The sequence below is a fragment of the Dermochelys coriacea genome, chromosome 9, assembly GCF_009764565.3.
Source record: "Dermochelys coriacea isolate rDerCor1 chromosome 9, rDerCor1.pri.v4, whole genome shotgun sequence".
In the NCBI taxonomy this organism is placed as follows: domain Eukaryota; kingdom Metazoa; phylum Chordata; order Testudines; family Dermochelyidae; genus Dermochelys; species Dermochelys coriacea.
The window spans coordinates 65,287,027-65,304,658 of NC_050076.1; the positions used below are offsets into that span (position 1 = coordinate 65,287,027).

Sequence of the window (17,632 nt, forward strand, 5' to 3'; positions counted from 1 at the left end):
TTTTTCAACTCCCAATCATCTTAACATTTAATGAACTAGTCATTGAACTGAACTAGTTGAATACACTGAAATGAAGAAAATATTCTCTACATCTGCAGAAGAGGCTATTGCTTTCAAAAGATGGTTTAGCACTTCAACAAACTGGTTCCTGGTGCTTTGTTAATGAATTCCACCAGTTCAATGATCTGACTTCCTTTAAAACTTCAGCAGCAAACATGTACTGCTTGAATTTTTTAAATTTTAATAGCACATACTAAATTTAGGTCTTAATATAGGTCATCATAAGTCCAATTTTAAAGCAAAATTGAGCTGGCGAGGTTAGTCATGTGACTTCACTGTAGTTTAAAACACTCTAAAGACAGCAAACAAGAACTGAGTAAAATACATGAAACATGTGTACAAAAAAAACAGAACAAGGACACAGAGGCTGCAGAACTAAGAAGCTCTATGCAATCTCTATGGTACGAGTCAATGTGAATTCCAGTAAGGTGGATATTGCAGACAATAGGAGGTTTGGCATGAAAAAGCATTTTATTGAAACAAAAAAACATGATATCACAATTTTTACTCTATTTTTCCTAAGTTTTTACATAATGGCTATCAAGTGAATATTACAGCAGTAGATATTTCTTGGATCACTCAATCAAATGTGATTCGAAAACTGCGTTCCTGTTCCTTTCGGCGGCTCTCACAAACCTTCGTCACCTCCTCCACTTTTCTCTGTAGCAGGGCTGTGGGAAGAGGGGAAAAAATATAATACACACATGAGGATCACATAAACATCATAAGAGACAGCCCTAGGCAGTACAGGTCTGGAGGAGAGACAAGTGACTCAGAAAGAGTTAAGATCAATGGTTAAGATAGGTTTGGGAACAGAAAGGGAGAGAAAAACCCAGCACAAGACACTGCTGAACTACAAAAGGCTCATTGGATGGCTTTGATGGGAGAAACTCCAGCAACATCAGAAACAAGTGGACAAGCCCAAGAGGACATTTCAGCCATCACACCAATCTTCCTTGCTGATTAATTTATGTTATTTCATTTACATTTTCAACAAAAGTTTTACGAAGTTAGAAACTAAACACTTGCTGAACATGAGTAGTTGGAACAGGCTCCATATTTTGGAAATATGCAAATCACACACACACACAAGCTGCTCCGCCCTCTTCGTGACCTATAATCCATTCTCAATTATTTTCTGTAAAATTACTGTAATAGTTCTGTATGCTGTAGGCACTGCACTGAAAAAGCCTACTCTTTCTGAAAGCCTGTAAGTGACTCCTCCGGAATCATTTCACCAATCTTTATCATAAAGCTGCATTATGGGTCTGTATTACAGAGACATTTTAGTCCATTTAAGTTTTTGTAATACATCTATCAGAGTCTTCCAGTAGTACATTAAGTGACCTAACTAGCATTTGGGATGTTTTCTTTCTTCTTTCCTCTTAAAGGGAAAATTATATATGGGTTTATTATATACACATTTTAATGAACGTAAGATACGCAATGTGTTTTTGTTAGTGAAGGCAGGTTGAAATGCATTTTGCACTTGGAATAGAAAGCAGCATGTTTTGTGTTAGTACTTCGAATCTGCAGGAGTTCATTTCAATCTTAAGTCAGACTCCAGGAAAGCTCTCTCCTGGATAAACAAGCTTTCCCTTTGCAGTTAACGTGTATTAGAAGTGTTAAAACACATGCAATAGCCCATATTTTCAAAAACAAATAACTCAGCAAATTTAAAATACCCTTTCAAAGCTCCATATTATGCAGGGCACTCTGTGTACAGTGAGTTTTAGCCCCACCATCAGCTAAAAATATATGCATCTCAAAACTTAATAGTAATACCATACTAAAGTTGACAGGTTCCTCTTTGAAACTTGCATATCCCCTAAAAATAGACATTGGACTATTCAATTAATCTAGTGATCTAATTAATTGGCTGAATAGCCATGATTTACAATTAGGACCCTACCAAATTCAGCCATGAAAAACACGTCATGGACTATGAAATCTGGTCTTGTGTGCTTTTACCCTATACTATACAGATGTCACGGGGAAGTCCAGAGTGTCAGAAATTGGGAGTCCTGACCCAAAAGGGAGTTGCAGGGGTGGGGGGGTCACAAGGTTATTTTAGCAGGGAATCGTGGTATTGCCACCCTTATTTCTGCACTGCCTTCAGAGCTAGGCAGCTGGAGAGCGGCAGCTGTTGGCCAGGTGCCCAGCTCTGAAGGCAGCGCCCCACCAACAGCAGTGCAGAAGTAAGGTTTGCACCATGCCATCCTTACTTCTGCCCTGCTGCTGATGGTGGCTCTGCCTTCAAAGCTGGTGTCCCGGCCAGCAGCCACCGCTCTCCAGCTGCCCAGCTCTGAAAGCAGCCACTGGCTGCAGTAGCACAGAAGTAAGAGTAGCAGTACCACAACCCCCAAACCATTATAACCTTGCAAACCCTCCTTCCCCTCTCCATCCCCCTCTCCATTCCTTTTTGGGTCAGGACCCTTACAATTACAACACCATGAAATTTCAGATGTAAATAGCTGAAATAATTAAATTTACTATTTTAAAAATCCTATGACCATGAAATTGACCAAAATGGACCATGAATTTGGTAGGGTCCTATTTGTAATACAAGAAAAATTCTCAAGCTGAGGGAACAAATTGCAACCCCTTTAATAATCATCTTCAAAAGAAACAGGCAACAGCTTTACACAAGGCTAACGTTTCCAGATATTTTCTGCAACTGGACCCACAGATTTGCTGCTACAGGCGACATCCTAGAAGCTGTCAAATCTCATCATGATGACAAGCACTGGGTACTGAGAAGTTAACACCTTTTAGGAATCTGGAAGCCAAATACAGCTCTGGTATAAGGAGACAAGTCTATTTAAATCAAGGGAGTTGTTTCTACTTTCTACAGGGATGAATATAAACCATGGGTTTGGGGACATTCACAGCTTTGCAGGAGTTGAGAGTGCAGCAGAGCTAGTATACCCGAGTCCTGGAAAGAGCAGCACCACATCACTCAACAGTGTCCCCTTGTGGCTAATTAGGTTCAGTTAAGGAGAGATGCAAATTAGCTAGAATACTCAGGATCCTTTACTGGGAGACAGATGGTTCCTGATCATGAAAACTGTGTGTAATAACTTTAGAAAAAGCAATTAAACCCTGGAAGCATCCCAATATTTTAGTGGGAAAAAAACTAGTCCCTGGAGAGCAATCTTCCTTTCTAATACCAAGCATAACATCTGCTCAGTATTATCTTCTCAAAGTTACTTTGCAACTTCTGCAGTGTCCCTCAGAAAATGAGTTCCTTCCCTGCAGGTGCAGTAACATTTGACCTCAGCTAACAGTGTAAGGAGCAATCTTCCTGTGCTGAAAGTCAGGAGAGAGAGGGGCCACAGGATAGGTACTGAGGTAGGAAGGCCAATGGAGGTGACCAGAGCATTTTAAAAAGTGGCATTTGTGACCCTCATAAGACATTTTCCATAAAGAAAATGCTGATAACATCGTAAAAGCCCATGCTCAGGACTATCAATATGGAAGCCATTTTCTATTGATAGTTTCAGAACACTGATTTTCCTAACATATTTAGCAAATGGCCAGGAACTTCATCCAGGAACTACCGAGTATATAGGCCTTTAATGGAGATGAAGAGAGAGGGGAATCCAAATGACGATAGACTAGGTACTTGGGGAAGACTCCTCATGTATCTTTCTTTCGTGATCTATGGTCAAGAAACACTTACACACCAGAACTGGACTTAGTACTTTAACTTCATAACAAGTGATTGTTTTGCACAGTCCACTACCAGCACCAATCACTATCTAGCTGATTTCTCAATATTCAGTCCCTCCACTAAGCATTGAATAGAGAGACCAGTAAGAGATTACACTTCCCCTTCTCCTTCAAGATATCCAATCTTCCTTCCTAAGTGCAGTTCAGACCTGACATTTTGGCCAGTCTGGTTTTTTTACTTAAAAAAAGGCTTCATTAAGGTTCTTACCAGAGTTCTGGTCAATCCACTGCAATGAATCCATGTGTGCATTCAAAATTTTACAGATCTGCTGGAGCTGGAGAGAAATAGATGCAAGATTTTAGGTGTGAGTTATTGTGCTGTAACACGTGGAAATGAACAACAGTAAGAGAAATACCAGTTAGACACCAGTCAGGACTAACTAAGTACTCCATACATTTAGCAAGTCTATCAGTCACTTCACCCAGGTGAAGCTGGTACAGAAGTAGCACATAGTACAGCTGTATGGGGGACCTCTGGTTTGGAAAATATCCTTGTGGCCTGGGCTTTCTTAAGCTAATGGAGGTCAGATACATCATACCCGTTAAAGGGTTACTCTCAGGGTGGTGTAGAAGAGGCTGGGAAGTTCTCCACTGACAAGCCTACGGGCAAAAACCATGATGGAGATTAAAATCAAGTTGATATGTAGGAGAAAAATGAGACTGCAAGTCTGAATTAGAAGATGAAAAGTACAACAGATGGAAATAACAACAGATGTACATGGGACAGAGGAGAATTTTGATCACCATTAGGAATATGCAAGAAGCATAATAGTAAGCAGGATTGCAGCCACACTATCTGTGTAAAACATAAATAGTATTTGGTCCTAAAGCCAAGCAAGAGATGGCCTATTGTCCTTAGGGCAGCTGAGTGGCACACATAGGATTATCCAAAGTTCACACCCAAAATCGGATAAGTCTGCAAAAGTCTACAATATGGTGGAAAATATCTTCCAGACTTCAAAAATATATTTATATAACAGATAAATACAACAGGTGAGTGATTGTGTGGGGAGGTTTTGCAATCTCTCTGCTGGCAGCATTTATAATGTTCACGTGACCCTAGAGTAAGTGTAAGGAAGCCACATTGGCTGGTGCTGGAACAGGAGTTTGGCCAATAGAAAAAAAAAAATAGGGAGTAAAAGCTGTAAAATCCTCTTCAAATCCTGGAAATACAAACGACGAACAGTATTCAGAACTACACAAGTTAAATGGCCTATAAGAGATTTTTACCATGTTCACAAGAGTACTGGGCTCATACTCACTGGGTCACTGGTATCGGCAGGGCCCCCAGATGTGTTAAGGTGCTCTATGATGTCTTTGAGATCCTGTGCCATACGCTTCAACTGGGCATCTATGTTTTCAGCCAATTTATAGCTGCAAAGAACATAGAAGGAGATGTGGTCAGAGTGTTTCAAATCAAAACAGGTTTCAGAGTAGCAGCCGTGTTAGTCTGTATTCGCAAAAAGAAAAGGAGTACTTGTGGCACCTTAGAGACTAACACATTTATTAGAGCATAAGCTTTCGTGAGCTACAGCTCACTTCATCGGATGCATTTGGTTCCAAATGCATCCGATGAAGTGAGCTGTAGCTCACGAAAGCTTATGCTCTAATAAATGTGTTAGTCTCTAAGGTGCCACAAGTACTCCTTTTCAAATCAAACAGATATACCAGGTACACTGGAGGAATGTTTTGCCACATGAACTAGGCAACACCAACATTCTTTCATAGGAGAGAGACATGTGAAGACACTGGGAGCAGAGATGTCTTCAATGCTCTTTGACATTTAAGATTCAAGAAAATATTCTCCCCACACCCTGCCAGAGGAATAACACAAACCAACTGGTCCAGATCCTGCAAGACATCTCTTGGGCAAGTCAGACACCCTCTCTGGTCGCCTTACTAGAATTCACCAGTCCTTGCCCTAAAATGCTTGCATGACTTGAATAATCACACACAGTGCTTCCCTGGCTCTAATCAGCACCCATGCGACTTCACTTTCAGTAGTATAAGAGAGATCATTAATAGACTGCCCTCAAATAGCTAGTTAAGTCCACAGCCCTCAAAAGAACTCTGTTTATGCTACCCAGTAAAATATATTGACAGCTTTACTTCCCCATTCCTCCATCTCCACTTCCAATATGGGAAATGCAAGCCACTGGGAAGACTATGTTCCAGAAAAAGCTGTTACTAGTTTCCTCATCCTATAGAAACCCCTAGAATGTCCTGTAGTCCAAGTTTAATTCTCCCTGTTTGCAAACGTTACAACATTAGTTCTGCTCTATCATGTGCTTAACCAGGGTCACTTCCTTACGTTCGCTCCCGCTCCTCATCTGCGTGCTGCAAGTAGATAGTCCCACTCTGTTCCTTTACAGACTCCTCCAGAGGGATCAGCAAATCTTCCAGCTCCTTCTGTTGTGACAGGATGAAATCAAGTTCCTGATCCAACCTGCAAAAAGGCAAATGAACAAGTGTGTTACTGAAAGCAACTTAGGGGAGAGTTATATATGGTGTATAAACTCTTCATCATCAGAAGGCTGCAAGGAGATGGAAAGCACACTATCCCAGGAAAATAAAACAACTCATTAAAGCACTCAGTCTCTTACCTCTTCTGATCCAGCTTCACTTTCTCCACTTCTCTGTGTAACGAAGTAATCTAAAACCAGACAGGAACACACAGCATTTAACAGACTGTAGTAACAGAATTCAGAAATCATCTGTCTGGATGTAGGGGTAGATGGAAAGGGGTGGGATTGAGAAAAACACCATGAAAATTGTGTACTAGAAAGAGAAATAGTGGTATAAAAAATATTATACATAGCACTGGAGTTAGGGCCACAAAAGCCAACTCCTAGGCAACAGGCTGGTCTAAGATTTCTCATCTTATCTGGGCAACTCTTAATCATGCTGGGCCAGATTTGTAAAGCTGTCTAAGCAGCAGATAGGTGCCTAATGGGATTTCCTCCTCCCCCAAAAAAACCACCAATGGGAGTTCAGCATTTAGGTGCTTTTGAATATCCCAATGGGTGCCTTTTTGCATCTTTCGGCACCCAAATACCTTTCAAAATCTGGCCCTATGTGAAAAGCAGGTTGATAAGGCATGCCATCTCACCTTCTCTCCATTCTCAATCAGTGTCCGATCCCAGGCATTGACCTGGGTAGCCTGATGAAGAAAATGCTTCTCCTGGTCCTCCAGTTCTAGGCTCCACTTATTAATCAGACTCTCCAGCTGAGCATAAGTCATCACTGGGGGAGCACTGGGGTTTGGGAAGTTGAGAGAGCATTAAGCATTAGAATGAATACAAACTCAAAAATGACAAGAGAAAGCTGACAGCACAGTTAGCGTAAACCACAATACCACTGAATTATAAATAGACCCCAACAGAACATCCTTGCCAGGATATAGTATATCTAGGATACTCACTGTACTGCTGCATTCCAATTCCACCACAGTCTCTATCTGGAGTAGCCTATTCTGATTCCTCCACCCAAAATCCAATAAACTGACTACATCATGAATTTGAATACTCACTCTCAGTACTTAGCCACTGAACTAGGACACTTGGCAGTAACTCAATTGGCTGAAAGGACTCACCTGGTTGTTGTGGTAGCTATAGTAGCAGTAGAAGTCACAGCACCAATGGTACCAGTTGTGGTCAGTGGTTTAAGATTCAAGGCAAAGCCTGTGCTAGGGGCAGAAGAAGTGCCTGAAAGGAAAGATTTAATGTCACACAACACATAAAAGGAGAGGAATGAATACAGAGGAGGAGAGGTCAGAGGAGAGGTCAGCTGTGATTTAGTAGATTGGATGCAAGATTGGAAATTAGGAGACATGAGTTCTATTCACAAATGACCTTGACTCTGATATCTAGATTAGCCACTTCACTTGAGTTTCTCCATTTGTAAGATGTAGATAACGCTTTATAAGGTGTTATGAGATCTTTAGAAAGCTCTGTCCTGTATAAGCAGCAAGTGGTGGCTTATTTCTCTTAGTTTTCAAATTATATAGATAGAGAGAAGATTGATTATAAATAAATCAATATTGCTACAATGGACAGGGATGGACTGAAGATCCCCAAGTTCCCTTCCAACCCAAGTGGCTCTATTAAAATGAGGGACTGAAAGCACTTATTTAAGTAAGTAATATTGAGAAAGATACAATGCAAACTTTGCACACATCTCTCTCAACCCAGTTCTGCAGGACCCCAACTACTATGATACTGGATCTACACATAGCTCTGCCAATGCATGCAATTTCTGAGCTGCATCACCACTCTTCTTTTGGAGCTGGACTTCTTATAAGCAGAGCTGGTGAACAAAAACATGTTTTTATGATGCTGATGAACATCTGTTAATAAAATATGACAGTTACACTGCACCCTTCTGTTCCAGGATGTCAAAGCTCTTTATGACAGGTTTCAGAGTAGCAGCCGTGTTAGTCTGTATTCGCAAAAAGAAAAGGAGTACTTGTGGCACCTTAGAGACTAACAAATTTGTTAGCCTCTAAGGTGCCAAAAGCTCTTTATGAACCTTAAGGAAACAAGCCTCAATGCTTGTTGGTCAATACTAGTATTTTACAAAAAGGAAAGCTAAGACATAGACAGGCAAGGATCATAAAGCAACCGACTGTCAGTCAGGAACAGGATCTTGGTATTGTGCTATTATTAAGTCTAGACAAGGACTTCTCAACCAGTCAGGTGCAACTCAGAAGTGCGAACAACCCACTGGTTGATAGTAGTGGGGAAAAGGCTTCAAAATTCTGCATTCTCTAGGATCCAGGGCAGGGAAGAAGCTAGATGCTCCCTTTCTATTCTATTTCCACTCCATCCCAGTCACCCCACCTAATCCTACTGCAGCTCCCCAGTCCTTCCTATTTCTCCCTCCCCTCTATTCCTACACAATGTTCAGCTAGATCCACAGCCTCTTGAAGCAATGCTATGCCTGCTGTGAAGGAAGGCTGGTGGCTGGAGAGAGAGATGCTACCCCAGTAACAGCAGCCCCTCACCAACCCTGTAAACCAAACTGCCAAGACACCTGTGGTTTCTTGCTGTGAACACAAGTCCACAATGGCCACAAAGAATTGTGGGACCAGATGTATCGTAACACAAAACAGTGGATGGTTTTCAGATCCTTGGTAGAAAGAGAATGAGAACCATGGGACTATACAATAGTGTTATCAGCATGACCATTCTCATTCTTTTCAGAATCTAGTCCTTACTGGTGGTAGTGATGGTTGCAGCAGTCGTTGTTCCAGGGACCTTTAATCCAAATCCAAGAGTACCCAGACTGGTTGCTGCAGTTGAGGTGCCACCAACTGTAAACAGAAGAGAATGACACAGCTTCATCTGTGTCCCACTGGACAAGGATCCCCTTTAGAAAGTTACTGTGCCCTGGTCCCTATTTTATCTGTAGATAGCAATGATCTGTAGATATCTGTAGTAATGAACCAATAACTATGTAGGCTGAGGGAACATCCGGCATCTAGGTGAAGAATGGCAGATTGAAACCATAAATACATGAAGAAGGCCTCACAGCTGTTAAGAGTTCTTCTCAATTCAGCTGCAAAGCTACTGACTATTATATTTGGATAATTTGAAACATGTAACATTCAACAAATACAAACTGCTAGAACAGGCAATAGGACCCAAACACCAGGCTCAAGATAGGTTGGGAACACAATCCTGGAAGGGTAAGTTCTCAGAGGCTAAATGAGAGTAAGGATTGCGAGTAACTCATTACGGAAAGAATCCACTGTATCAAATACAGCAACCTGGATATGGCGAAACTCAGAAGACTCTCTTGCCAAATTAACTAAGCCCCACAGAGACACACTTTGGAAAAGTGCTGCCAAAATGTAAGCAGAATGAAGGCAGTAAGCCAAATTCGTTTCTGGTAGAACTCCACTAACTTCAATGGAGTTACACCAGGAACAAGTTTGGTCCCCATGAGATGCATGATTGACTTCATACTCACTGAGTTTTTACAACATGTAATGCAATTTGGTTGGAGTGATCTGGCTAGGCTGTGTTCCTAAGAACACAGCCTAAAGATCTCAAAATAGTGCCTGGTTTCTTCTAGTGCAAGTGAGCAGCTATTTCTTACTTCAGGTGGCCCAGTTTTGCACGCTGTCTCTGGTAAACTACACGGTTTCTCTCAGACAGAAAATGAAGGTGATCCTGAAGTTACATAGCATATGTATTTACTGATGGACCCAACCTTCTGCTTTCATGTCCTAACACCTGAAACAGCTGAATAATATCAAAAACAACAAAATTACTCTGGTCCACAGAGTAAAGAAAGTGTCATCTATGGAAAAAAGAAAAAGGGAGTAAAAAACCTCCACAAACAGTGCAACCAAAACACAGGCCTTTATCTAAAAAAGGAGAGGACACCTGATTGTCATTATCAAGCCAAAAGCCCTCCTCAAGCCTCTTTGCAAGGGTTGGTGCAAAGAAAGTGAGCATTCTGGAGAGCTTGAATCACAGCTGATTAGACCAAGAACCACCTTATCCTGAAGCTTCAGTATCTTAGAACTACATGCAATACTGTTGCCAAAAAAATCAAACATCATTCTGGGATGTATTATCAGGAGTGTTGTAAGCAAGACACCAGTAGCAATTCTTCTACTCTACTCAACACTAGTAAGGCCTCAGCTAGGGTATTGTGTCCAGTTCTCGGCATCACACTTCAGGAAAGGTGTGGATATATTGGAGAAAGTGCAGAGGAGAGCAACAAAAACGATTAAAGGTCTTGAAAATATGAACTAGGAGGAAAGATTAAAAAAATGGGTTTGTTTAGTCTGGAAAAGAGCAGACAGAGGGGACAGGATAACAGTATTCTAGTGCATAAAAGACTGTTATAAAGACGAGGGTGATACATTTTGCTCCTTAACCACTGAGGACAGGACAAGAAGTAATGGGCTTAAATTGCAGCAAGGGAGATTTGGGTTAGGTATTATGGAAAACTTCCTAATTTTAAAGGTAGTTAAGCACTGAAACAAAATTACCTACGGAAGCTGTGGAATCTCTGTCATTAGAGGTTTTTAAGAACAGGTTAGACAAACACCTGTTCGGGATGGTCTAATACTTAGTCCTGCCACAGTGCAGGGGACTAGACGACCTATTGAGGTCCCTTCCAGTCCTACATTTCTGTGACTCTATGTTTTACATCAAGTACTTAGGGAAAATCTGGTAAATTATTCTATTATTCATACAGCAAATACATAAACTACTAAAAGTTACAGGTGGGCATTCAAAAAAGATATTCTCCAGTAGCCAAAAGGACTGTAGTGCAATAAACCCATTTTCACTTCTCCAAAGGACTTTTAAAACCTCTCTCTGGCTACGTACAAAATGGGGTTTTTCTATACAAATAGCTATATTAACAGCAGAAATCACCCCTTGTGGAAAAATTCTTGTAGTCATGTTTGTTTCCCTGTTGTTGACTATGACTGTTAACACATTTATAGGTTTGGAAAGTGAGAGAGCAGTTGGACATAGAGTGAGATTAACTACCCTAAAGTGGGCAGAAGAGGGTCAGTATTTCCTGGTATGAAGTAACTGACAGTAACTGGCACATCTCTTACCACAAAGGAATTACTGAGATATGCAGCATATTAAAACCACCGAATATTCACATACACCCTTCCCCAAACCAGCACCTCACTTGAAAATAGAATGTGAAGACCTGACCTGAGCGTCATAAACTCTATCTCAAAGATAACAACACAGGGAGGGCAAACTACATTACAAAATTAAGTCAACCTAAGTTACATTGCTGTACAGTCACTGTAGTAATTAAATTAAATTTTTCAGGTCCACATTCCCCTCCTGCTGTCAGCAGTGCATGTCCTCACCAGGCGCGCTTCCACCAATTTAACTTACAGTGTGGGGCACTGACAGCTCTGGGCTGTCAGCCATCAGGAATTGACAGCCAGAACAGTCAATTCAGTGTTTATACTGACACTGCATTGACCTAACAATATCAACTTAAGTGCTACAGCTCTCGGGGAGGTGGAGTTATTAAGTCAGCCTGTGAGCCACTTAGATCAGCAGGAGCAACATTGTAATGTAGACACTCACAGAGTTAGGTAAATGTAAGTGGCCTTATGTCAACCTAACTCTGTAGCATAGATCAAGCCTGAGTTTAACATGCGTAATCATAGTCACTAGAATGTTCAGCTGTGATGACAATATCAGGACAGTGGACACAAAAAAAATCAGAGTTAGTTAAAATTGCCACTCTTCTCACATGCATTATGTTCTGGACAAAAGTTTCTATGCAATGAACAAGATACATCACTGACAAGATTTTTGCCCTGAAGCAAACAAAGACAAGCTAACATGATCAAAGACCAAAATAACTGTAGTTGTGCCTTATCATGATTTCTCCGTTTTAGTGAAAAAGCACCATCACCACAAACAGAGGTTGCCAACCTACTCCTTGACCATCTACTTGCCAATACTAGGACAGACTGCAAGGAAAACTGTCTGATACATGTTCTGTGACTTACGTGAGAGGCCTGTGGTGGCAGAGGAGTTTGGCGCTGAAGAACTTGCTATGGATGCAAACAAAGTAGGCCCAGATGAACCAAGAAGGGAAGCTGTGGTGGTAGGAGCTGTTGATGTTGCAGTCAAGCCTAGAACAGAAAAAGCCAAAATCCATACAAACATATCCTTCTCTGAAGCTTCAACACACACACTCAGAATGAACAAAGCAGAGAATGGGACCTTTTGACACACCTTTTCTCCATTCATCTACACCAGCGGTTCTCAAACTGTGGGTCATGACCCCAAAGTGGGTTGTGATGCCGTTTTAATGGGGTCGCCAGGGCTGGAGTTAGACTTGCTAGAACCCAGGGCTGAAGCCCAAGCCCCACCAGCTGGAGCTGAAGCCTGAGGACTTCAGCCCTGGGTGGCAGGGCTCAGGTTACAGGCCCCGCGGCCTGGGACTGAAACCCTCGGGCTTTGGGCCCCCCGCCCGGGGCACCGGGCTCAGGCTTCAGTCCCCCCCACCCCGCCTAGGTTCATGTAGTATTTTTGTTGTGTTTGAGAACCCTTGATCTACACTAATCTTCTTTCTATTGATGCAAGAGTCTTCTCCTCTGCAGCTTCAGTTTTCTGAAACAGTTTTCCTGTATTATGCCTCATCAGTACTCCATATCTTTTCAAGCTTAATTTTAAAGCATCTCTTTCCCTCCCCCCATCACCTTTAAACTTCTCTTTCTGTTTAATTTTACCCCATAAAGAATTGTGAAATACAGTTTTCAAGCGCAAAACTCTGTACAAAGTAAAATTGAGCTGTAGAGTAAAATAAGGTGCTTAGAGAACTTACAGAATCTGACCAAGGAGCAAATTCACTATAAGACAAAGTATAATGTATCCACTCCATTCCTATTTTGATCTGTTCCCCACACTCCAATAAACAGAACTACTTCAAGCAGGGTAGTCAGACCCCCTTCACCCTGACTCATCTTTCAGTCACCATGCCCCAATCACCACCTACCTCCAAGTTTGGCTCCGAATGATAAACTAGGTCCCTGGATGGTAGTAGCGGTCAATGTTCCTGTGGGTGCAGAGGTGGCTGCTGTCGAGGCCAGTATTCCAAAATTTAAACCTGGATTAAGAAATACAAAAAGAATGAAACAAGAGCAAACAGTTTTCAAGCAAAGACTCTAAAATAAAAGACTGGAAAAAAAAACCCCACACTATCCTATGAGTAGAGCTAAGAGTTTCTATTATCAGGTTAATATTGATCTCTCTCTGACAGACCTAGATCCAGCACTGTCAAAGGGATTCACTAGATCTAATACATTCTGTCCATAACAACTTTTAGAATTTGCTCTAATGCAGACTAACTGCAGCGGACCATCACCCACCCAGGCTATAGACTTTACCCCACTTTTAAAAGGCTAAAAGACCATCATTGTAACTTCGTGCTGATGTGTCAAATTTGACTTTTTGCTGCTTCTACTTTGTCCCTGTCCGAGGTACTGGAACTATTCTTGGGCCTGGGCTACACTGGAGGCGAGTGAGGGGGGTATCAAACTAAGATACGCAACTTCTGCTACGTTATTTGCGTAGATGAAGTCAAAGCATCTTAATTTGAGTTACCTGGCCATCCTCACGGCGGCAAGTTGACCGCGGCAGCTCCCCTGTCTACTCTGCTTACTCCTCCTGCCGAGGTGGAGTACAGGCGTCGATTCGGGGATCGATTTATCGCGTCTAGATGAGACGATAAATCGATCACTACTCCACGAGCTGGTGGGTAGTGAAGACATATCCTTAATGGCCTGGAAAGTACAGTAGTGGCTTCAAACCCCGCCACAGAGTCCACTGAGCAACTGACTATAAATGCCCACATATAGATCTTCTTTCTAAAGAGAACTGATTTTACAAATGCAACCAATTTTCAACTTGCTGCCAACACTCAGGATGTGACAGAATTTTTTCAGTCCTTTGAGGTTGAAAACCAGCACATACGGAAAACACAGTTCTAACAAGAGATATTCATCTATAACAGTCATAGTATAATAGTACCAAACCCTTTCCACAAAGGTTTGTGGAACTATGATTGCAAAGACATTCCAAGCAGTGCAAAATAAAGGTCAGATGATCCCACTGTTATCTCTGCAGTTGTTTCTTTCTAAACTCTTACTTCATCCCATCATCTGAGTGCGTCTAGATACTCATACACAAGACACAAGTGAGTCAGTAGCCCAAGATTTAATGAGATAAGCCTGCAGACCACTCATCGCAGCATTATGGCCTTAGATTGGAGTGCTGTGAAAAATAAATTTCCTCTGCGAAATGGCCTACAAAAGAGTCCAGCTTGGTTAATAGGCAACTGTCTAACTAGGCCACAGACTGATTTATTGACTCAGTGTATGCTCACGCTTTGTCACTTCCCATTATAGCATCTGCAGCAGCAAACAAAAACACTCCTGCTAAGTTTCAGAGTACTTGCAGAGCACAGAGCAAAAAGAAAAGGAGTACTTGTAGCACCTTAGAGACTAACAAATTTATTTAAGCATAGGCTTTCATGAGCTACAGCTCACTTCATGCCTGCTAAGGTTCTACTGCGTGTACTTTCTAAATTTCATATTATCTGTCGGGGATCATGAAAGATAAAGCTGACTATCAACGTTTAGGGTACAAAGTATACTCTGTAATTCCATGACATTATTGAGACCATCCATAAAGATGCCATCTTAAAGACTACATGAAAAAACGATACAGGTAACAGACTTCAGGCAAGCATATATTGGAAAATGCTGACCAACAGCACCAATTCTATTTCACACCAGACTGAAACAGCAGACTTCAGTGTCCATTTATCAAAAAAACCATCAATTCACCTGCATTATTAGAACTTTTAATAGGTAAATATCATTTCATTTACATAGCTTCAGAAGTCAGCTGACTGGAGGAGCTTTAATATGAATATGGTACTGTTAACACTTGGGCTTCCAATTCAAGATTGATACTCACCTGTGGACTGTCCTCCAAGACTGAAGGCAGTGGCTGGTTGTGCAGCAGTTGCTGCAATGGTGGCAGCAGCTGGGACTGCTCCAAAAGTTAACCCTGTAGGTGCTACTTGCTGAGTTGTATTTCCCACAGAGCTGATATTAAAGTTCGGGGTTCCAGTCTGAGCTGTTCCGCTGCTGGCAAAGTTGAACCCTCCAGTTGTCCCAGTCTGAGCAGTGGTGGTGGTCGCGGGGCCAAAAACAAAGCCAGAAGGAGCTGCTACCTGACTTGAAGATACACTGCTTGGTATAGAGCTGGTAAGGGCAGTAGCAAGACCAAAACCCCCAGTGATTCCTGTAGTCTGAGTGGTGCCACTGCTGCCCAAGTTTAACTTTGGTACATTTCCCCTAGACAGAAAAAGAATAGCAAGGTGAACTGCCCTGTTTATAATATAGTCCAGCAAGCTGCTGAAGGGCAGGTTTTTATAGATTATCTTCAACATTTTAGATAAGCAGAGTTTCAGGAAGGTCAGCCCTTTACCAGATTCCTTTATAGAACATTGGATTTAATCTCAAAGAAATAGCTCAGTTCTAACACGCTATACTACAACCCGTCATGTCTTAACTCCACTTACCTTGAGGCTTCCTTAATTACCTCCTCTCAGTAAAGTCTACCTTTTCCACACCACTTGGTATGCCTGGGACAACCGCTCTCTTTCTATATGTCAAACATCTTCCACATCTTCCTTCTTTTGACTCCCCCACAAGACTCAATCTTTCAGCTAGCTTTCCACCTGGATTCTCTCCACTCCCACACATAATGTATTTTTTAAAAATTTACAGAAAAAGACAACTCAATGATGGCAACTCATGAGAACAACACGAACAGATGCTTCCTCTATTTAGTTCTTACCCTAACGAAAATACATTTCCTGCTGGGGCTGCAGTTGATGTGGCCGGTGATCCGAAAGTGAATCCAGAAGCCTGTGCAGATGTAGCAGGGGTGGCCAAGGAGAACAGACCTGTAGACTGGGTGCTTGCTGGGGTCTGAGTTGGTGTCCCAAAACTGAATCCCCCTCCACCGCCAGGTGTGAACGAATATGCTGTTGGTGCTGTGGTGGCTGCTGTCTTTGGAGTGCCAAAGTTGAACCCTCCCCCAGCAGAACCAGATCCAAAGTTAAACTGACTCATGATGATTTCTGACTCTGAAAAGAAAAAGAATAAATTAAAAAAAGTCACCCAACTGCCCTAATTGTGCCACCCTAATTTCTGACTGACTAAGGAATTCGGCTTTTCTGTGCTTCCACACATTGTGAGTAGGTAATGAAATACAGTTAGTGTGATTCACTTGCAAAGTGCTACTGAGCTCTACTTTGCAGAATAAGGAATATTTCAATGCTTTCATTCTCCCCATGAACATTTCTACCAGCGAAACATTAATTCACCAGTCACCAAAGGCAACATAACACATACATTAACTATAAGAATTTACCAGTCACTAGTGCTACAAGGATGAGCACTAATGAAATTGGCCTTAACTTCTATGAATCTATAAAGAAAGGCAGAGGCTGCCATCATAACCTGGGGCACACTGAAGGCAAATGGCAGCACCCCTGGGGAAATATGGTACAGCAGGGTACAGATATCCCTAACTGCGCTGCAAGGCTGTGCCATGAGATGCCAACAGCAGTTGACTAGGGGAAAGATCACGGCAGTCAGCGCCTGCCTGGGGGTGGATCTTAAACTTCAGCAGGCACCACGAAGAGCATCCACCCCCCCCCCCACAATAAACACCCCTTCACCCCGAGAAGCCCCGTGCTGGGCCCGTAGCACCCGGGGACGGGACAGAGGAAAATGCTCTGGATCCCAAGGCCAGCACCCCGCTGGGCTCATCTAGTTTCAGCTACTGGATCGCATGGGCCATAGACGCCCGCCCAGTTAAATATCACTGTGCGGGGGGGAGGGGGGGGGGGTACCGGGACGCGCTGCCCGGGGAGGGGCGGGGCAGATTTCACCCGCGTGCCGCTGGGAGGGCGGCAGGACACGGGGTCCGAGAGGCACGTCAGGTCACCGCCCCGCCCGAGCCTAGGGAGCGGGGAAGGCCTGAGGCGCCCCTCAGGGACCGCCGAGGCAGTGCACCTGCGCGGGCCACCATCGCTGCCCCCACCCCTCAGGGCAGAGCGGCGCGGCGCGGCGGGCGGGGCCGCGCAGGGCCCGGGGGAAACAGGCGCCTCCTCACCTGGTCACTCAAGGTCCAGCCCCGCGCCACCGGTCTCTGCCTTACAGACCTCGCGCGCGCCGGACCTGACGGCAAGTAACGACGGGCAACGTGCGTGCGTGCGTGTGTGACGCGCACAGAACGCGAGCATGGTGGGCCCA

General features: G+C 43.0%; 1 protein-coding gene across 2 annotated transcripts; it reads right to left on the reverse strand.

Moving 5' to 3' along the window:
- Positions 1 to 512: 512 nt before the first annotated feature.
- NUP62CL (nucleoporin 62 C-terminal like) lies at positions 513 to 17,629 on the reverse strand. 2 transcript variants are annotated; one of them, XM_038417294.2, is made up of 13 exons: positions 17,493 to 17,629; positions 16,167 to 16,458; positions 15,279 to 15,661; positions 13,294 to 13,404; positions 12,302 to 12,427; positions 9,008 to 9,103; positions 7,385 to 7,496; positions 6,902 to 7,046; positions 6,396 to 6,445; positions 6,104 to 6,238; positions 5,055 to 5,166; positions 4,001 to 4,067; positions 513 to 731 (listed from the first exon to the last, which is right to left on the reverse strand). In XM_038417294.2, exons 2-13 carry the CDS (start codon positions 16,442 to 16,444, stop codon positions 640 to 642), a joined length of 1,707 nt encoding a protein of 568 aa, XP_038273222.1. In that variant the 5' UTR covers positions 16,445 to 16,458; positions 17,493 to 17,629; the 3' UTR covers positions 513 to 639. The 2 variants fall into 2 exon arrangements, with proteins under 2 accessions (XP_038273222.1, XP_038273221.1); XM_038417293.2 differs by lacking the exon at positions 17,493 to 17,629 and adding an exon at positions 17,056 to 17,398.
- Between the last annotated feature and the right edge of the window lie 3 nt (positions 17,630 to 17,632).

Excerpts from the sequence above, each read along its gene's own strand:
- NUP62CL (XM_038417293.2), bottom strand. The coding sequence starts at position 17,146 with ATGAGCCCAGCGGGGTGCTGGCCTTGGGATCCAGAGCATTTTCCTCTG. Across the intron at positions 7,047-7,384 it reads ATAGCTACCACAACAACCAG|TGCTCCCCCAGTGATGACTT; the intron begins GTGAGTCCTTTC and ends CCCAAACCCCAG. Across the intron at positions 4,068-5,054 it reads CTGCCGATACCAGTGACCCA|CTCCAGCAGATCTGTAAAAT; the intron begins GTGAGTATGAGC and ends ATTTCTCTCCAG.